Source organism: Tenrec ecaudatus, chromosome 6 (assembly GCF_050624435.1).
Source record: "Tenrec ecaudatus isolate mTenEca1 chromosome 6, mTenEca1.hap1, whole genome shotgun sequence".
In the NCBI taxonomy this organism is placed as follows: Eukaryota; Metazoa; Chordata; class Mammalia; order Afrosoricida; family Tenrecidae; genus Tenrec; species Tenrec ecaudatus.
In genome coordinates this window covers 98,602,298-98,624,721 of record NC_134535.1, presented here as the reverse complement: position 1 = coordinate 98,624,721, position 22,424 = coordinate 98,602,298, and the positions used below count along the sequence as shown (strand labels likewise).

Sequence of the window (22,424 nt, the reverse complement as noted above, 5' to 3'; positions counted from 1 at the left end):
AGCCTGACCTATAGAATTGCTATGCACTGGCATCCACTCAAGGGCAGTGAGTCCTCAGTAGCAATTACTACTTGGGTGATGAGGTTTGAAGCCAATGGAAACAGGGCCAGCTCTTTGCAGAAGGAATAAAGGGACCTACGCATCCTTTATCCTGCACAGCAGAGGCAGGTAGTGGAAAGGCCTCCCCGGGTGCTGTCAGCATTGACTGGGAGTGGATGAAGGCAGGGGGATCCATTAGGGTCAGAGTTGAAGGACAAGAGACTAGGAAGGACAGGTTTTGAGGGAGGGCCGTTGACTATAGTGATGCTGGGTGCAGTGGGCTGTGCCCCTAAATAGATGAACATGTGGTTTGGAACCCAGGAGAGAGATGGGCTGCAGGCTGAGAGTCAGCAGCGTTTAGTCCACACAAAGGAAACCGTAGGCGTGAATCAGGCCAGTCAGGGATTGTACTGAGTAAGAAAAGAAGTCCCTGGGCGGCCTCTCAGGAATGTGAACATTTAAGAGGCAGGTAGAAGATAAACTGTCCACCGAAGAAACTTAGAGAGGGCGGAGAGAAGGGAGGAGCATCAGGAGACCTTGGGCCCCAAAATGGAGTGTTTCAGAGGGAAAGAGGCTGGGGTCTGTCTGTCACACGCTAGAGAGCCACAGCAAGTGAAATAAAGGCTGGAATGTTGCCACTGGCTTGCAAAGTTTTATAGTCTAAATATAGATCTTTGTGCCCAAATTGTACTAGTCTTCCCTACAGAAATTGAAAAACGATAACACCGTGCTTAATACAACAAGCAGGATTTGTTAATGGCCTAGGTTATAATGCCCTAATATAATCCTCAGGGCTTTATACCAAGGTTTCTAGACTTGAATAAACTTTCCATGTTTCATTATTTTGAAAGCCAGGTGTGTTTAACTTTATTTCTGAACGAGAGCTAAGAAAGCAAGCACAGCTTCAATCCTTCCATATTCGTAATCCAATTAATAATTGACAGATAATGAAAATCAAGCCCAACTTGGGCAATGTGAACATTTTTTAAAAAGTTTAAGTAACTCCCAATTACAAAAGGAAAACACACCTAATCATGACCAGATATGACACACTTGGTAAGAAAAACTCATAAGCATTTTCCTAACGTCATAAAAAGACCAGTTTTAATCATGATTCTTCATATATATATATATGATCAATTACTAGTGAACCATATTATTATAAAACATATCTACTCTTATTTGTATGGAACATTTAAGCCTATAGGCAAAGAATCATATCCAATAATCAGATCATATAACTTAAAAAATAGAAAATAATCTAATTGTGGTGGTAGGGTTTTAAAAACCCCAAAAGGATACAAACAAAAAAATCCCTAAAATGTAGATACCATGATGAAAGGTACTGATTGACAAATGTGACTTCATACAAATTTTTAGATCTTGTACAGTTAACTTAAATTCAACAGCAAAAATGATGAAGGAAGAGATTTTTCTCTTCTTACATATCTATCACTTGTAATAATGGAAGTATATAATGTGTGACAAACAAAAACTTCCACAAGTTATTGAGAGACATCATGTGTAGGAACAATACACAATAGAAACAATATAGCAACTGAGAGAAAATACAGTGCCCAAAACCCTACCAAATGATGTTCAGCTGCATGTTTAATTAAACACACACCACCACCACCACCACCCCAGATCAGTAGATGCACTTGTCTAATCGCTACTTGATGGGTTTGTAAGATTAACTACACTCTTTTTCCTCTGTGAAACCTACTGATCTATGAAGTACTATCAGAAACGTCAGACTACTGCTTGTGGTTACTCTCTCAACTCCTCATTCTGCCTGTGTCAGTCCATGCTATCAAGTTACCAAGAATACTGCGGGAGGGGAGGGAGGGGAAGGGGGATTCCTAGTGTACTTATGTCAGCTACACTTGTTATTGTAATTATGTAATATATTTATGTGTTTTTAACTGGGGAGCTTTGGTGATACAGTGGTTAAAGTGCTTGATTGCTAAACAATAAGTGGCAGTGCCAGCTCACCAGTCGCTCTGCCAGTGCCAGGCGTGGCAGTCTGCATCTAAGAATGGGCAGCCCTGGAGACCATTTGGGGCGGTTCTACTTTGTCATCACAGGGTAGCTATCTGTTGGAATCAACTAGCTGGAAATGGGTTTATTTTTAACTGGATGGAATATAAGTGCAAACGTTTTGTTTCTCTGAAAACATATTTGAAGGTTTTGGAAAGACTAAATAAGAATAAAGTGATTAAAAATGTTCTGTAATTGGTTGAGGGTGAAATTAACAGGGAAGAGTAAGGAAAATGTGAAAAATCTAGAAGTTTGAACTTAGATGGCTTTAGATTATCAGTAAGTTCCTATTCCACTTTGAAGAAACTTAAACTAAAAATGGCAGATGGTACATATTGAGTACAGGTTACGTAAGAAGTATCACGATTAATTCCATAAATGTCTATACCTAATTTTAAGAAGATTTTCATCTGTAAGTGTTTGATTAAATGATCAGGCAATTGTCTTGATTCCAAAAAAATAAGAAAATATCTACTGTCATCACAGGGTATTTTTTTTGGGTTAGATGAACAGAAACAAACTAATATCTTAGGTTCAGAATGCTGCATAGACATGAGCACTGATATAATGTTGGTAGGAGTGTAAGACTGTACAGTTTTGAGGAAGACACCTGGGAATGACTTACTCAAATTTAAAATGACTCAATAGGAGTATGAATAATTTTCCTTATTGCTTGAAATGACTAAGAAACTAAACAAAATAGATGAAAGAGTAGTTTTTATAATTGGTCATGAGTCAATGATGGAAAGATGGAAAGCAAGGAAGCTGCCCTAATACCACCTTAGAGTTTCCTATGACTTCGGCATATGTGGTAATAATGGAAAACTCAGGTAGGGCTCATCTACGTTCTAATAAATGCCTGGCTTTAGGAGTGGGGACTACTTAGCACTACATAATAAATTCCTAAACTTATTTGGCTTACTGCCCTCTTTGAAGAAGAAAAAATTTTATGCAGTATTCCCCTAGCAATTAAAATTTTTGTACTATTGCCTAGAATCTAGGATAAAGTATAGGCATCTGCTTCTGTATCTCCCTGGACCATTTCAGTGCCTGCTGGGGGGCTGCTATAGTTTATTGTGCCAGCCTGGCCGATAAACACAAGTAGGATTAACTGAAGGGCAGAGGGATAAATGGCTTGCTTGTTCTGTGCCTCAGTTTAAAGGGGTACACTACCTGTGGGATGCCTAGCCTGTGGACTGTGTCGCTGTAAGTTGAGGTCCCTTTAAGCCCACACGATTGGAATGTCCATCTCTGGAGCTGGGGACTGACAGTTGATGACAGTTGGGGACCTGCCCTGCAGTTTGCTGCCTGGGTATATATAGCCCAGCTCTCTCTACAGAAGGGAACTGGTACCTGGCAGCTCTCAAAACTTGAAGGACTGCTAGTATCTCACTGCTTTAAAATTTAACTGTTAATTTCTTGTGTTATCTATCTGTATATTATTTAACGGTTTATTTCTTGAATTATATATCTATCTTTATAAATATATTTATATATAATTACTAGCAATCTGGTTTGTCTCTCTAGAGAACCCTGTCCAATACAGGGGCAGTATAGCCCACTTTGGGAAACATGGCTGTAGACTAAAGGCAATTCTGTTCCTACCTACCGCATCTTAGAAAACAGAATCTGAGCGGATGGAACTGCTTCGAAGTAACTGAATAATAGCCCAATATAGAACTCGACTATTTATAAAATTTCAACCCTGTCTAGCATTCAGCAATCTAAAACTCACAATGTATGTTAGCCAATAAAAAACAACCGGATGTACAAAGAAGGAGACAAAGCAACTACTCAAACCTTACTCAGAAAGGGCACACATGTTACCATGAGCAGATCATTAAGACAACTATCTTAAATGTCTTTCTATGTTCCAAAGGCTGAGGGAAAATGGGTTCTATTAAGTGAGGCCCTGGAAGATATTTTTAAAACTCACATTTAACATCTAGAGATGAAGACTACAATGTCTGAAATGAATGAGTTGGATTAATGGCATTAGCCTTTAATTAACCTTCTTTCATCAGAAAAGCATTTCCTTAGGTCAATGACCTTCACAATTGATTTTTTTAATATGGCAGGGGAAACTATATATGAATTTGAGAAATGACAATAAATTTACTCAAAATTAAATGAAACTCACTGCCACCTAGTTGATTCCAAGTCTTAATGACACTAGAGGACAAAGCAGAATTCCTTAGGGTTCCTGAGACTGCAATTCTTTAAGGGAACAGACAATCTCATCTTTCTCTTGAGGAGTATCTGGTGGGTTTGAACTGCCAACCTTGCACTTAGCAGCACACCCACAGTGCCAATAGGATCTATGTAAAATGAAACACACAGAGAAAAACCACTAAAACAGAAAAATAAACCAAAGACGACTGATGAGCTATGAGACAACTCAAGCATTCATAGATGTGTAATTTAAGCATCCAACGGAGGGTGGGGACAGAAAAAATGTTAAAGAAACAATGGCTCAAAATATTCCAAATGTGACGAAGCCCATAAATATATGAATCTCAACGAACCTAAGCACACACGATTTAAGATGACTAGGCATAGGATTAAGATACAAGATTTAATTGCATTTCTACATACAATGCCTAGTCCTAACTTAGGGACTATACTGTTATCTGACATCTTGAATCTGCAACAGTAAAAACTCTATGACGTAACTGCTTGACACCATTAACGATGTACTTGTGGCAGTACCAAACACTGGGATGTGAGGCGAGAGGAACACTGGCTACGGTAGCTTCTAGGCTGTGTCAGCTTGGTTGGGCCATGATTCTCAGTGGCTTGGCAGTAATGCAATGATGCAATCTGGCAATTCCATAATGACGTCAGAGCCCTGGTGGACTGGTGGTTACAAGTTGGGCTGAGATCAGAAAGGTAGGCAGTTTGAAACCACCAGGTAGTCGGTGGTATAACAACAGGGCTTTCTATTCCTGTAAACAGTAACTGTCTTGGAAACTCAAAGGGGCAGTTCTACCCTGTCCTATGGGATCGCTATGAGTTTACATCAACTCCACGGCAGTGAGTTTGGTTTGGGGTTTGGACAGGGTAGACATATAACATCCCTCCCAACCCCCAGGGGGATGAACAACAGAAACATGGGTGAAGGGAGACAGCGGACGGTGTAACATACGAGGAGCTGACACCAAGGGCTCAAGTAGAAAGAAAATGTTTTGAAAATGATGATGGCAACATGTGTATAAATATCCTTGACACAATTGATGTGTGGATTGTTATAAGTGCTAGAAGTAGAGAGATATTTTAGATACACTAGTAATGGCTTATGTAAAAGGAAAAAATGACTTCATCAAAATTAAACTATCCTTTAAAAGACTGGGTTCACATGATGAAAGGGCGAATCTTCACTGGGACAAAATATTTGGAAAAATCACACCACTGGTAGAAGATTTGTATTGAGAATATAGAAAGAATTCTCAAAATGACTAAGAAAGCAAAACAATTAAAAAGTAGACAAAAGAGTTGAACAGACATTTCACCACATGTCACACGGGTAGAAAATAAGCACTTGGAAAAGGTGTTCAACACCACTGAGCTCACGGGCATGAAGTTGATCTGGACAGGGACCCCAAACGGCAGGTAAGTTTTCCACGGCTGTAAACGTTTACAAAAGCAGACTGCCTGTCTTTCTCCAAAGAGAACCACTTATCTTTCAGTTAGTGCTTAACCCATTGCGCCACTAGGGGTGTTTCCTCAACATCCCTTTAAAAATTACAGCAGTTTATGTCAGATTAGTGATAGAGAGGGGCAATTTTCAAAGAGGGGAGAAAGCAGACACAGGCCACTGCAATCAGGAAGACTGGGTGTCCACAAAGTGAACCTACACTTCCAAAACTGTAAGCTGTGATTTCCTTTGGTAGGATGTAGGTAGTGGCTTGCTTGTGGATTACGGGTCAAAAATGCGCTGAGTCTTAGCCCTCTGTGTGTCACATATGGCCATGTGATCCTGAAAGGTTAGTCTCTGACTAACCTGCAAATTATTATTACAGGAGGAAAGAGGGAGGATGGAGAGCCTTCTTTCATCAGTTAAGCACGTCCTTGGGTCAATGACCTGCACAGTGCAGAGTTTTACTGATCTGGCTTGTTCCTGATAGCAATCATTGCTTCTAAAGTATTTGGTGGTAGCCAGTGTTGCTTGCCCATGAACAAAAAAAAAATGTGTTGGTTATTGTATGGACTTTGCTGTGTGATTGTTGTTGTTTTTAGGTCCATCAAGTTGGGTCCATGCACAACGATGTGTTAAAGCTACCAAAAAAAAAAAAATCCAAGGCAGAACAGCAGTAAGGACAACTTTAGCTAAAGACTTCAACATTGGCAATTTGAGTCATAGTTATGGGTAGTTGTTTTTTTAATTTAACTTTTTGTAATGAATTAGGTGAAAATTTTCTGAGTAGCTCATCAGTTTCACATTCACCAATTCGTATGCATTTGGTTTCATCTCATATACTGCAGTCCTTTCAAAGCAACATCACTTGTCCCAATTCTTCCCTGTGTTTCCTGTTTCCACCTCTCTTCGGCTAATCTTTCTGAACTTTGTCTTCAGTAAATGCTGTCCTTTGATCTCAAGTGGCTGATTATTCCAAGGCGTGTCTCGCTAACCTTGCTGATGTGAGGCACTGTTAAATCGGTTCTGACTCACAGCTGTCCTAGGTGTAACAGAACAAAAGACTGCTTCATGCTGCGCCCTCTTCACAACCGTTTAATTTGAGGCCATAAATGCTGCACGGAGTCAATCCATTGCCTTGAGGCTCTATCACCGACTTTCTACTTTTCCAAGAATTAGGTACTTTTCCAGAGACTAATCTGGATAGCCTGTCCACAGGATAAGGGACAAAGTCGCACCATCCTTGCTTCCAAGGAGCAATTTGGCTGTACTTCTTCCAAGACAGATTTGTTTGTTCTTCGGGCACTTCCATCCGACTTTCAATATCCTTGCCAACCCCACATTTCGCAGGCCGCATTCCTCTCCGGTCCTCCTCATTCAATGTCCAGCTTTCACATGCATGCGAGGCCACTGAAATAGCCTGACTCGGTTAGGGTCACCTTAGTCCTCAAAGTGACGTTTTTGCTTCTTAACATTTTACAGCGGTCTGTGCAGATTTGTTCAATGCGATGCATCGCTTGATTTCTTGACTGCTGCTTCCATGGTCACTGATTGTAATGCAAGTAAAATGAAATCTTTCATAAATTCAATCATTTTTCCATTTACCATGATGTAATTGATCCAGTTGTGATTAATTTCTATTTCTTTACATAGAGGTGCAATCCACATTGAATGACTCCATCAGTAAGTACCGCATATACTCGAGTATAAGCCAACACAAATATCAGTCGAGGCACCTAATTTTACTACAAAAATTGCACAAAAAATTGCTGGAAAAACTCGGCTTATACACAAATATATATGTTACCTCAAGTCTTCTTTGTTTTTAGCAAGCAAGGTTATTTTGTGTGCATATTGTAGGCTGCTAATAAGTCTTCCTCCAATTCTGATGCTGTATTCTTCATTATCATCTAGCTGCTTAGACTATTGTTCAGCATATAGATTACATAAGTACGGCAAAAGGATACAACCCTTTCCTGATTTTAAACCAATCAGTATCAGCTTGTTCTGTTTGATTGACTACCTCCTAGTCTACGCACATGAGAACAATGACATGTTCTGGAATCCCTCCACTCCCCTTTCCCAATGTTATTCGTTATGACCCACGGAGTTGAATGTCTAAGTAAACTCTGATATTGTCTGCTTTCAGCAAATCCACCTGACGTCAGCAACAGTGCCCGCTTGTTCCATATCCTTTCTTGAATCCAGTTTGAATCTTTGGAAACTTCCTGTCAATGGGCTGCTGCAAGAATTTTTATATTATCTTCAGCAAAATTTTACTTGCATGCTTTAATGATATGGCTCTATAATTTCCACATGCTGTTGGGTTACTTTTCTTTGCCATCGTATGAATATCAATCTTTTATAGTCAGGTTGTTATTTTCCAAATTCCTTGGCCAGATGAGTGAGCACCTCGAGCATGTATCGGTTTGTTGACGCATCTCAATTAGTATCCTGGAGCCTGATTTTTTCACTAATGACTTCAGTATATCTTGGACTTCTTCCTTCAATACCATCAGTTCTTGAACATATACTTCCTCTTGTCAATCACTTCTTTTTGACATAGTGAAAAAGAATTTCCTTCTATCTTCTTTTGATGTTTCCTGTACCTGTCTATTTTTTATGTCGAATAATCCTTCACTGTTGCGACTTGTGGCTGGAAGCTTTTCTTCTGTGCTGTCAGTCTGGAAAAAAGTGCGCTCTTCTCTTTGGGCTTGCTCATTCTAGGTCTCTGCGCATTCCATTCTAATACTCTCTCTTCTAAGCTGCCCTTTGACATTTCGTATTTAGCTTTTTATTTCATCATTTCTTCCCGTCCCTTTAGTTTTGCTACAATCAAGAGCCAGTTTAAGAGTCTCTTCTGACATCCATGGTTGTCTTGTCCTTAATGGTCTCTTCAACCATCTTTAGCTTCTTTCATGTCTTTGCTTTCTTCCTGATGCTCTGGATGTCACCCAATAACTTTTTTGATTGCCAGTGGTCACTGCATGAAACCTATTCAAGAGACAGTCTTTAAATTCAGGTGGGATATATTCAAAGTCATATTTTGGCTTTCATGGATCCATTTTAATTTTCTTTGGCTTCAACCAGAATTTACATATGAGCAATTGATGGTCAGCTACTGGCCTTGTTTTGATGATATTGAGCGTTTCCATTCTCTCTCTTTCTTTTTTCCCCCAAACTGCTTTATTAAGAGCTTATGCCGACATCATGCCATTCCACAGTTCCATCACATCAAGCAGTGCTGTACAATACCTACCACAATGAGTTTTAAAATGTTCTTCCTCCTTGAACTCGGTGTTAACGTCTCCCCTCGATCATCTCTTTTGATAGATGTTGTCAGTTTCATTCCTGTGAATTCCATGTGGTGAGGTTCATGTGCATAATCATCATTATGTTGTTGAAAAAGGGTATTAACAATGAATAAGGTTTTGGTCTTGCAAAATTCTATCATGCGATCTCTGACTTCATTTCTGTCAGTAAGGTCATATTTTCCAAGTACTGATTCGTCCTCTTGGTTTCTGACTTTCACAGTCTAACCCCCAGTTATGATCAATGCATCTTGATGACATGCTTGATCAATTTCAGACTGAAAAAGTTGGTAAAATTCTTCAGTTTCTTAATCATAGGCTTTAGTGGTTCATCCAAACATTTGAATAGCAGTTGTATTAAATGGCCTTTTAGTTATCTGGATAGTATCCTACCACAGACAGCCTTGTACTTCAACACCAAATTTCAAATGTTCTTTTAGACCAAGGACACGACACCATTCCTCTTGAATTCGTCATTTCTGGCAGAGTAAAAGTCGTATGATTGTCCAATTCAGTTAGGTCCATTCTCGTCCACTTCACTAAATTCATGTTTTATTCATGCCATGTTCTGATTATTAATGGGTGTTTTCAGCTGTTTCTTCGCATTTTCAGTTGTGCCTCATCAGCAAATGAAGGTCCCGAGACCTGTGCTCCATCCATGTGCTGCGTCTTCTAACCTGAGTTGCTCACCTTCCGGCACTATACTGGGTAATGTTCCACGGCTATTCACACGTGTGTTGGTGACTGACCTTTCTGAAATGATCTGCCTGTTCCTTCTTCCAAGTCTGTCTTAATCTATAAACTGCTCACACCTATGCACCGTGGGTGACCCTGCTGGCATCTCAAACTCCAGTGGCAGCACTTCCAGCAATTAACAGACAAGCGGCTGCATCATCATCAGGGAAATGCCAATTTAAACGCACACGGATACTGTGGTGAATTAATGGCTAAAAAAAAATTAAGTATACGAAACTAAAACAAAGCATTGCCTGAAATTAAGAAGACTGATCATATCAAGTGTCCGTGAGGACGTGGAGGAAGGGGAACGCCCTTATCCTCACAGTGCGAATGGGGATAAAAAGCGGCACAGCTCCAGTGGAGGCCGTTTGATAGTTTCTTACAAAAGGTAATCGATACATCTACCATATCAGGGAGGTGTCCCGTTTCCAGTTATTTGCCCAAGAGAAATGAAAACATACGCTCAGAAAAAGATAGGTACACCAATATCCACAGCAACTTTATTCCCAATATTCCCAATCTGGAAGCAGTTCAAATGTAAATCAGTGGATGAACAGATAAAAAATATTGTGGGTACATCAATACAATGGACTACTACTCAAAAATAAAAATAATTTTAATAAATACAACAAAAATGATTCTCAAGAGAACTAAGCTTTTGAGCTGGAAGAGCCGATCCCGTCCCTCACAACAATTTCAAAACAATTTTAAAGAGTGAGGCAAGTCACAGACATCTCAATGAAAGAGCAGAGCACTGTGAATAGTAAGTAACCATTTCTGATTTTTTTTCAAAAATCACAAAAGTATATAAGACCAACTTATGGGTGGAATATCTTTGAAAAAGATCCACAAACTGAAAGATCTCAAAGAGACTAGGGTTTGGAGTGGCATGGAAACTTATTTTTCATTCATATTTTAAAATCTGTATCACACCTTATATTTTGTGTTTTGAAACCAAATACAAAATGACACAAAAATTCCATTTGGGAGAAATCCGTCCTACAGAAACACATGTTCAAGAACAAAAATAAAGATGCACCGAAGACCACATTGAACAACTGTTACAATATGAGAAACCAAAAACAAGGAAAATGTACAAGTAAAAAGAAACAATTGTCTATGTTGAGTATATTTTAACATACAAGTATGGTAAAATAATAGCATCTTTCTGAGAAATCTGGAAGTACACAGACTGCTTACCACAGTTGCTTCCTGGGATGGTGCCTTAGGGACTACTGGACGATACACAAATACCATCTTAATTTTTTTTCTAAATTTTCAAGTTTCTGAATTGCAGGAATTTGTGTGTGTGTGTGTGTGTGTGTGTACCAGGCATGTTTATTTCCATTTAAATAAACAAACAATGAAATGAAAGCATCTTAACGGTTAGATAAATCAGCAGCTGCCATTCTCGGGGCTCCCTTACTAGAAAGTGGACTGGTGTTTGCACAGCTCCTAAGTGCACTCACCCGTTTCCGAGCCTCAGATTTCTGGAAGCATTCACGCTGTATGAAAGTGGCTGCAGTAGAAATCCTTGGCAGGGGCGTGTGCTCCGCATCCAGCAGACTCACTGCTCGTTCCAGAGTCATCTCCATGTCGGCATTCCTAGACAAACAGTCACAGACTCAGCAAAGTCCCCAACGTGCCCCCTCCTGCTCACCCAACAGGTCCTCTGCAGATGACCTGGCGAATACTGGGAATACACAGAATGGCTGTGCTCTGAGGCTCCTCAGGCAAAAGAGAAACCCGAGATCAAGAGGCAGAGGAGTTAGTACAGAACGACTCTAGCTGTGGTCACACTAGTTAGTCTTTAGTGATGTCACTGAACTGAGTACAACCATAACATGTGCCAAAAAGAGAAACTGATGAACATACACAGCCTGATAATGATACACCAAAAAGTGACATTAAAGGCACAGCAAGACTTTAGAGGAAATTTTAAAAATCTGCTTACAAAAAGTAAAAACCTCTATATGGATATATATCTTACCATAGAAGTGTCACACCTGTAGAGGAAATATCTGCCTTAAAAAATTATGAGAGTTTTCCCAAATATGCTTACAACCTAATTATTTCACCTAAAAATAAGCTTTCTAAAAGTGTTTTAACAATGGGGACTGGGTAACAGTAAGGGTTCTAAATTGATGGCGAGGAAGGTGTAACTTTTCTAGTTATGTTTGATCAATCGAATTGTATCAGAGAGGAATTACTGAAAAGTAGACAAGGCATAAACATGATAGTAGGACAGGAGGAAAGAAAAAAAAAGCACAAGAAAGTAAATCATATATATATGAGTATAGGTGTATATGTAGATATGTATATATGGAAATATAAGTGAATTTAAATGTGTACATATATGCAAATGCAACAAGGAAGCAAATGGACTTAGGGTCTCTAGTTAAATCTTATTTCAGTACAAGAATGGTTGGTTCTAATAATGTGACATTGTATGATACTCACCCTTCTGACAAGATCACTGCAAACAAACTGGGTGCATAAGTAAATGTGGTGAAGAAAGTTGATGGTGCCCAGATATCAAAAGATATAGCATCTGGGGTTTTAAACAAGCTGCCATCTAGCTCAGAAGCAACAAAGTCCACATGGAAGAAGCATACCAGCCGGTGTGATCATGAGGTGTTGATGGGATCAGGTATCAGATATCAGAAGACTCAGAACAATCAATCATATTGATGAGAATTGGGGATGGGGGAGGTGGGGGCACAGAGTGGAGACCCAAAGCCCATCTGTAGACAACTGGACATCCCTTCACAGAACACTCACAGGAAGGGATGAGCCAGCCAGGGTGCAGTATAGCACCGACGAAACACACAACATTCCTCTAGTTATTTAATGCTTCTCACGCCCCCCAGTATCATGACCCCAATTCTACTTTACAAATCTGGCTAGACTGGAGCATGTACACTTGTGTAGATAAGAACTCTCGACATAGGGAACAGGACAGACAACCCCCTCAAGAACAATAATGGGAGAAGTGATTCCATTAGCAGGAGTTTGGGGGAAGAAAAGGGGAACTGATCACAATGCTCGACATATTAAACCGCCCCCCCCCCCGCCAAAAAAAACCCAAGGTGGACAAACAACAGAAATGTGGGTTAAGGGAGACAGAAGATGATGTGAAATATGAAAATAATAATTTATAAATTATCAAGGGTTCATGAAGGAGGGAGGGTGGGGGAGGGAAAAAAATGAGGAGCTGATACCAAGGGGTCAAGTAGAAAGAAACTGTTTTGAAAAGATGCCAACATATGTACAAATGTGCTTGACACAATGGTTGTATGGATTGTTATAAGAGCTGCCAGAGGCCCCAATAAAATGATTTTTTTAAAAAAGATGTAGCATCTGGGGTCATAAAGGCTTGTAGTTAAACCAGTGGCATCTAGCAGGGAAGCAACAAAGCCTACATGGAAGAAGCACACCAGCCTGTGTTATCATGAGGTGTCTCCAGGAAAAGGTATCAGAAGTTAAAAAGCAAGCAACCAAATCAATGTGAAGGGGCATGGATGTAGTGGAGACGCAAACCCACCTGTAAGAAACTGGACAGTCTCTCCATAAGGGAGGGATGGTAAAGGCAGGGTGCCACATAGCACCGATGGAACACATAGCCATCCTCTAGTTCTTTAATATTTCCTCCCCTTCCAATTATGGTTTTTATTTGTTTTACCTCTTTAATCATGTTACACTTGTATATGTTCATTTGTATAATTAGGAACATTTGATACATGAAAGCCAAGATAAATAACAAAGAGTAACAGGAGCAAGGGTTCCCTAAGGGTACCGGAAGAGGGGTGGGGAATGGGGAGCTGATGGCATTGATGACTGCGTAACCCCACTGGGCGCGAACAACAGAGTTGCATTGAAGGGATATATTGGATGGTGTAAGAGACATATGGCATTAATAATAATAAAGTAAGGGTTACTGCAGGGGAGGGGGAGGGGCGGAGGGGGTAAAGGGGAACTGATATCAAGGAGTTCAAGAAAAAGAAAAAAATGTTTTGAAAAGCAATTGTACAGTAACGCTTGATGTGACTGTATTAGGAAATATTATATCTGTAAGAGTTTCCAATAAAATGATGAAATGATAATAAAAATTTTCTAATGCAACTACCAGTACATAAACAATGCGAGCCAGAAAGTCTGAGCTTGTTCTGTTAAAACAAGTCTTCTGGCGTGGAGTAGGGAACCAGTGGGGAGGTATGGGGGCCGGCCCCACCCCAACTACTAAGTGGACACCTGTCCCTCCCCTCAGAAGAATTTATTTCAAAGGACGGCACTGAATCTGCAGCTCCGGGAGAGGGACATATCTGATCAGAGTACATGAAGGGGTAGGAGGAGAAAGTGGAACACTTCCTGGCCCAGCAGGCCAGGAGGTCGATGTTCCCAATTAGAACAGCCAGTCCACAGAGAGGACCACATGGCCGGCCTCACTATGAGATATGATGTCCCTCACTGACCCATGGCCCTACAGGCGACAACACCAGGGACACAGTGAGGGAACTGCGCCCAATCGGATCCCGCCACACTGAGGCAAAACACTAAGGGAGTGCAGTGGAACAGCAAGGGAATGGAGCGGCGAGGTCCCCAGGGAATGCTGAAGGTGGACTTTGGGGCCAGGGCGTGGTGCCCCAACAGACTGGACCGGAAAACACTCCTAAAGGTCAACAAACAGTCCTTGAACCAACTACAAGCTTTTCTTTCTTGTTGTGTTTTGTTTTTGTCATTGGTTTGTTGTTATTTTGTTGTATATTGTTGCTTGGCTGTGCTCTGTCTTGTTTTTGTGCATGTTATTATCTCCACAGGTTTGTCTAAATAAGATAGGCTGAGTGAACAATTGAAGGAGAAAACAACAGGACCAATAGTTCTGTGGGGACATGGGAGACGGGGAGGTGGGGGGAAAGGTGGTGCTGTTAATAAACCCAGGAACAAGGGAACAGCAAGTGATCCAAATCGGTGACGAGGAGGGAGTGGGAGGCCTGGTAGAGTGTGATCAAGGGTAATGTAACCAAGAGGAATTGCTGAAACCCTGGTGGGGACAGAGCATGATAGTGGGACAGGAGGAAATTTAAGGGAAATAGAGGAAAGAACTGGGAGGCAGAGGGAATTTATAGAGGGCTAAATAAAGACATGTACATATGCAAATATATTTATACATGAGGATGGGGAAATAGATCTATGTGCATATATTTATAAGGTTAGTATTAAGGTAGCAGAGGGACATTGGACCTCCATTCAAGTACTCCCTCAATGCAAGAATACTTTCTTCTATTACATTGGCATTCTATGATGCTCACCTTCCCGACACAATTGCTGAAGACAAAGTGAGTGAACAACTAAATGTGGTGAAGAAAACTGATGGTGCCCAGCTATCAAAAGGGTTGGCATCAGGGGTCTTAAAGGCTTGAAGGTAAACAAGCGGCCATATGGCTCAGAAGCAATAAAGCCCACATGGAGAAGCACACCAGCCTGTGTGACCACGAGGTGCTGAAGGGATCAGTTATCAGGCATCAAAGAACAAAAAAATCATATCATTTTGTGCTCACCTCCCTGATACAACCGCTGAAGACAAACGGGTGCATAAGCAAATGTGGCGAAGAAAGCTGATAGTGCCCGGGTATCAAAAGATATAGTGTCTGGGGTCTTAAAGGCTTGAAGGTAAACAAGCGGCCATCTAGCTCAGAAGCAACAAAACCCACATGGAAGAAGCATACCAGCCTGTGGGATCACAAGGTATCAAGGATTGGGTATCAGGCATCATCAGAACAAAAAAATCTTACCATAGTGAATGAGGGGGGGAGTGCGGAGTGGAGATCCAAAGCCCATTTGTAGGTCACTGGACATCCCCTTACAGAAAGGTCTTGGGGAGGAGGTCAGATAGTCAGGGTACGGTGTAGCAATGATGAAAAATACAACTTTCCTCTAGTTCATAAATGCTCTCCCCCACTCCCACTGTAATGATCCGAATCCTACCTTGCAAGTCTGACTAGACCAGAGGATGCACACTGGTACAGATAGGAACTGGAAACACAAGGAATCCAGGGCAGACGATCCCTTCAGGACCAGTGGTGAGAGTGGCGATACTGGGAGGGGATAGGGAGGGTGGGTTGGAAAGGGGGAACCTATTTCAAGGATCTACATGTGACCTCCTCCCTGGGGGACATACAACAGAAAAGTGGGGGAAGGTAGACATGGGACAGAGCAAGATATGACAAAATAATAATTTATAAATTATCAAGGGTTCATGAGGGAGGGGGAAGGAGGAGGAAGGGGGAAAATGAAGACCTGATGCCAGGGGCTTGGCTAGAGAGCAAATGTTTTGAGAATGATCAGGGCAATGAATGTACAAATGTGCTTTGCACAATTGACATATATATATATATGGATTGTGATAGGGGTTGTAAGAGCCCCTAATAAAATGATTTAAAAAAAATGAGGAGCTGATACCAAGGGTTCAAGTAGAAAGCAAATGCTTTGAGAATGATGATGGCAGCAAATGTATAAAGGTGCTTGACACATGGATGTATGTATAGATTATAAGAGTTATACGAGCCCCCAATAAAATGATTGGAAAAAAACACAAACAAGTCTTCTTTTGGGCTGTGAACTTTTTAATGACTTCACTGTCTTTGGTTAAGCTGTGTACACTTTACCCATATTTGGTGTTAGTTTTATCACCATCGAAAATAGCCAGGGTCTAGTACCTCGAGAGAGATTCCGCCTACAAACCTCCTTACCTGCACTGATAATCACTAGGAACACTCTACTTGTGTGCCTATTTTTTATCTTTTCCAAATAGTGATATCAGACAGCATCTGTCCTTTTGCAATAAAGTTATTTTACTCAGTATAATATCCTTCAGATGTGTTGTTTATATTGTGAGAATTTATCATTATTCTTTCTAGCTGCAAACGGTTCTGTTACATGTAAGTACTGTAGTTTGCTTCTCCTTTCATTCACTGACAGGCACTTAAATATGTCTTTTCTAAAAGAGGAACATTTTACGCACATCCTATTACCATTTGTTTTCTATTTTATGGAGTGACATTCTGTTTACGTTCGTGGCACATTTTGATCCTTTATTAATTCTCGGTAGTTGAACCTGGTACTAAAGTCTGGTGGACTTTGGCACAAAGAGGATAGTTTATAGAGAACAAATGAAACAGCTTCTTAGAAAACAGTAATTCCCAAACGCCTGATAGAACTATTTTCCCTCTCCACTTTTATTTCGGTCTTGAGGGTGACTGAGTCAGGTAACTTGTTATCAGTGTTAATGTTAGCACATTAGTGCTTCTGTAAGCAGTGCCTCATAAAAGCCACAATTCAGAATGGCATCATCGCCTTGGCATCATTGCTAAAGATCCCCATCAGGCAATTTAAGACCATTTGTTGGCTTCAAAGAGGCTAACACACACCTGATTCATTCCAGGTTATGGAGACACCTTAGACATCCTGTAGGGTAGTTTCCATTATTTGCTAGCAAGCAGTGACTGATTTCTCCCTCAGGCTCACCACTAAAGCATGCATGTGTCTAGAGATGTGAGTGTTGGAGCGTTGTGCATGCGTGTGTGCATGGAGTGTTGTGCACGCGTGTGTGAGTGTTGGAGCGTTGTGCACGCGTTTGTGCATGTGAGTGGGTGTGGTGTAGTTGAGGGGCTAAGGAGTAATGGCCTTAGATGACTCCTGAATTTAAAGCGAATATCCACTGCTTCAGAAACACATGCTCAAACAAAGTGCTATTTCATGAATCTAAGGGTGCTGAAAGTGAAGCAGAACACCTGTACGGAGTTGGGCTGCTAGCCCAGTTCGACAAAGGAAAGAGATGAAAGATGAGGTTATTTGCTCCCATCAAGATGTATCGTCTTGGGAACCCCCCAAAATAGTTCTACTCTGTCCTATACAGCCACCATGAATCAGAATCAACTCCGTGGAGTTGTCCTCTGCTATCATTCACTTACGCTGAGCATTCTACACATCACACTCCTGGATGCTGTGCCTCAGGAGTGAATTTTAATTGGTGAAAAATGTAAGCAATTACTATTAGAATCAGAATTCAAGCCATGTTTATTTAATTCGAGCACTTTTTCAGAAGTGGAAATACTTCGGATGTGTGCAAACAATATTGAAACCTTGGGTTTTAATCTCCCTGGAAATTTTACATTGTTATCATCTATTACTACAGTTGTTTTAATGAGAAACCATTCCTAAACGTACTAATAGCCTTCTGTTTAATGTAGTTTTGTTTGTGCTTAAAGATTCAGTAATTAATTGACCTTACAAGCCATGCATGACTCCGGACACTTTAAACTTCCCAAGTCTCTAGCACGCAAAACCATTCCACTCCCTGAATCCTTTATTAACCTGACCATGACAAAGCAGCTCTGTACTTACCCCCAGCCACCCCAACGCTGCCGCCCTTTATCACCGAAAGCTACCCCCCTGCAGAAGGAAGACTTCTTCAACAAGAACTGTCGCTCCCCTTGTCAGAGAGTTAGTTTGTTCTGTTACTGTCTCTGAAAGCCAACTCCACACAGGAGACTGAGGGCGACCGGACACGGAGTCAGACTGGGGTCAGAATGGAAGGCACTCCTCAGAACTACTAGTCCACTGCCAATCACACTCGTCTTCTTGTTCCGAGTTAAATGCTACATGCCTCTTCACAAAAGTGCCCTCTGTGATTTCTGTTTTTAAATTTTGCAATCTACTGAACAAACTCTTACCTATATTTCAAGACTAAATTCAAATTTCACGTTTGTGAAATCTTTTCTGATGTCCTCACCCCCAGGCAGAACAATTCATTTCATTCTCCCTTGTCCTCCAGGGTTTCTTCTCACCCTTTCCCCTTCTTTCTCTCCATCTCTCCCTCCTTCTCTCCATCTTTTCCATAGTTCCTCCTTCTCCCCTTTCCACTCATCCATAACACTCCTTGATATCCGAAGAAAAGCGGTGTGGGAGATGCGGGAATATCAGGAAAGACAGTTATTCCCTACGTCCAGTTGTTTCCTGAACATGTTCTACAGAAGTGAGCCTTTACAAGTTGGAGGTAATAGGTTAAAATGATGGCTAATTTCAATGAGAAATATAAGCAGCAGCATCGTAAAATACGAAACTTTAAAGGAAAAAGCAAAAGTGGAACTTAGTTTCATGTACTCAGTCCCCCAGGAATCAGCCCACTACTCATGCAACTGTGCGGCAGGCGGGCTCCCCTGCTATCAGCGTATGGCATCTGAAGGCCATGCAAACAAGAGAGAACAATGGAAAGCTCTTACCTGTCCTCAGATGCCCCACAAATGCAGATTCATGTACCTCGCAATGATCATTAAGGGTGACCGTGACGAGAGTACTGCTTTGGAAAGATGACTCTAGAGTATATCGAGGGCATTTCAAGGGGGCTTCAAAAGTTTGTGGAGAAACTCCACTTTCTTTCAAATCCATGAACTTTTTTAAGCCCCTTAGAAATAGAGACAGTTATAAGGGCATTAAAAGAGTCCTAGCCGAGGCAGTAAAGCCTTGAATGAGGCTGTTAAAATGGAAACAGAAAAAAGATTAAGAAATGAAGAATAGAAGGTAATTAAACCCACCACCTAGGAATATGTGAAAAATCTCTCTTAAAAGAGTGTGAGAGAGAGAGGGGGAGAGAGAGAATGGAGAGGAAATTCAATGTGACTTTTCTGTTCTCTGTCATTCTGTGGCAAAGCAGACTAAGATCCAGCCTCTACCGTCTCCCTTCACGGCTCCCAGAGAACACTGCTCTTTTTGTTCTCTAAATTCCTAGTCGTTTATGTGTGATATTCTCTTTTTAATTAATCAGTTCCTGGACCTTCATATAATCTATTCGATTTTCCTTTCTTCTGGTACTTACCTCAGTCTCAGGCACAGTGAAAGAAATGAACGGTCCTTTGGTAAACCACTAGTTCCATGGTACAAACACAATATTTTCAGAAAATCCACCTAGAATCCTTCATTTGATGGTTTTTAAACTTTTTTCATCAATCTGATCCACTCCTTAAGGTATTATGTCATCATGTCAGTTTATAGTTTTAGCTAGCTACTCTATGTTCCATATATATGAAAGAACATTCTCTTACATATGGGAATTTGAGGAAAACTAGATGCAAAAAAAGGGGTGTGTATGTGAAAAAGAGTTTGTAATGTGAGACGACAGAAGGCAAAGGCACACAGAGCATGTAGTCTTTGGGGATCGGTCTTTTAGGGAACAATTGGGATGCGCCACAGAGGTACCCGAGGAAGGAGACAAGTTAGGCATACCTTGATCTTGATCTCCCTTAATTATTGACTTTCCTCCTTATGGGTCTTACCTCTAGCCCTCTCTTTCCCTTAGAGAGCAACATTTTCCCTTCAAAGACCAAGGAAAGGAGCTGGTTTCTATGATTTGTGGGCTTTAGGAGGGCAAGAATAGATTTCTTTTTTTTTAATTTTAAATTTATTAACCCCAAGTGTTCCTTGGCTTCTGTGAAAAACAATTAAATCATGTAATAAAATTTACCTTGTCCATTAAAGTAACAATCCCAAATAATAAGTTTAATGTTTCTTCTAGAATCTGAGCTACAGCAACAGCAAAAGAGTGGAGTCCATTTTCATTTCTTCCTTCGCTAGTTGCTTCATTCTTTCACCACACACTTGTATAGTGCCTGTCATACTTCTGCCTGTCTGGGACTCAGAGAATATGCAGATGGGCACGATACATGGTGCCCCTGTCAAAGCACACAGAAAAGAAACAGCAACTCGATTTGGAGGGGAACGGTGTTGCAGTCAAATATTGAATAGTCAGGCAAAAAAAAAAGAAACAACCCAAAACCATGTAAATGGCCAGAGGGAGGGGAGAGAAGAAGAACGAATGGATGTGACTCTCTTCCACTAGTGGAAATGCCAGAGGTTCAAAGTGGCTTGCTCGCTGTGTGTTTCAAGATGGTGGTGACGAAGGACGAGTAAAAGCAGGAAGAGATGAGGCTGGAGTGAAAAGCAGAGATGAAAACATGAGCAGCCTGCCGCGCCATGCTAGGAAGCACGGATACTTACTGGAATTTGAGAACGATTTTGCACTGGTGAGAGAAACAATCTGATTTGGCCAGATCATTCTGACAGTGCTAAAGAATGGTTTTGAGTGAGTCAAGGCCAGAGGTAGGAAGATGTGCAATCAAGATTGACGTGGGGCAAAACTTTCAGTCCATTAGAGGGACTTGACGATGGACAGAGAGGAAGCCAGAATGATTCCCAGGTTTACAAATGGGAGGGCTACGAAGCGGCATTAGGGATAGAAGACAGGGAGGAGATGATGAATTTAGGTTAACCCATATTTCATATATCATGTGCTGGAGGTTGTTAGCTTTACAGATGTGGAGTTCAGTATAAAAGATGGAGCTGATATCGGGTCTCAGAGAGACTCTCAGAAGAGAACCAAGACAACATCATTGGGCGTGCAGCAGAGGCGCATTCAAAAATGACTAAGGAGCAACAGGTTGGGGTGGGAGTGCAGGGATTAAGAAGGAGGCAGAAGATGGTGGTCCCTTGAAAACCAATGGAAGAAAGAATTTCACAGACAGGGTTGTCATGCTGCTGGCACGTTAAAAATACACACGGAGTAGCATATGTATCTGCTTAGGATGGACACAAAATGCTCAGAGTGAGCTCAGTCCAGTTGTGCGTGGCTGTTCCAGAGAAACAGTGGGAATGAAGCTGCCTAGCAACAGGCTAATGAGAAGTCGAGAGGTGGCAGTGTGCATGTCAGCTGCCTTTAAGAAGCACGTGGACACAGATGCCTGTTGATGAAAGACGAGAGGTGACAGAGATGGTTTTGTTGCTGTCTCAATCATTTAGTTAAAAACTCTGTCTACGAATATAGGAGGCACTTGCTAAAGTTTGAATCCCTTGGAAGACCTCCAACAAAAACAATCATTGGGTGATCACCTTCCTCACATAAACGCTGAAGACGAAGGTGTGCATAAGCAAGTGTGGTGAAGAAGGCTGATGGTGCCCGGCTACTGAGAGTTATAGCGTCTGGGGACTTAAAGGCTTGAAAGCAAACAAGGGACCATCTAGCCCAGAAGCAACAAAGCCCATATAGAAGCAGCACACCAACATGGGTGATCATGAAGGGCAGAGGAGACCAGGTCTCAAACAACAAAGGCGGGGGTGGGGTGTTTGTGTGTGTGAATCACATCACCGTGAATGAGGGGGAGTGCGTGATGGGGACCCAATGCCCATCTGTAGACAGCTGGACATCCCTTGTAGAGGGGTAGTGGGGAGGAGATGAGTCACTCAGGGTTCAGTGTAACAACAATGAAACTCAAAACCTTCCTCTAGTTCCTGAACGCTTTCTCCCCTCCTAATTATCATGACCCCAATTCTACCTTGCAGACCTGGTTATACCAGAGGATGTAGAGTGGTGCAGTAGGGATCTGGAAACACAGGGAATCTAGGATGGACGAACCCCCTCAACACCAGCGGTGGGAGTGGCGACACCAGGAGGGAAGGGGGTGTGGAAAGGGAGAACCGATCTCGGAGATCTATGTGTAACCTCCTCTCTGGGAGATGGGCAATGGGAAGGTGGATGAGGGGAGACGCTGGGCAGTGTAAGATAAGATAAAATAATTATTTATAAACTATTAAGGACCAGGAAGAAGTGGGGA

The 22,424-nt window shown here is 41.4% G+C and overlaps 1 protein-coding gene across 1 annotated transcript in view; it reads right to left on the bottom strand.

Moving 5' to 3' along the window:
- The window catches only part of PKP2 (plakophilin 2), a 107,346-nt gene that overhangs the window by 59,857 nt on the left and 25,065 nt on the right, over positions 1-22,424 (bottom strand). Inside the window, exon 4 of the mRNA XM_075551892.1 lies at positions 11,232-11,367. Coding sequence (XP_075408007.1) covers positions 11,232-11,367 — 136 coding nt within the window. The remainder of the gene's footprint in view (positions 1-11,231; positions 11,368-22,424) is intronic.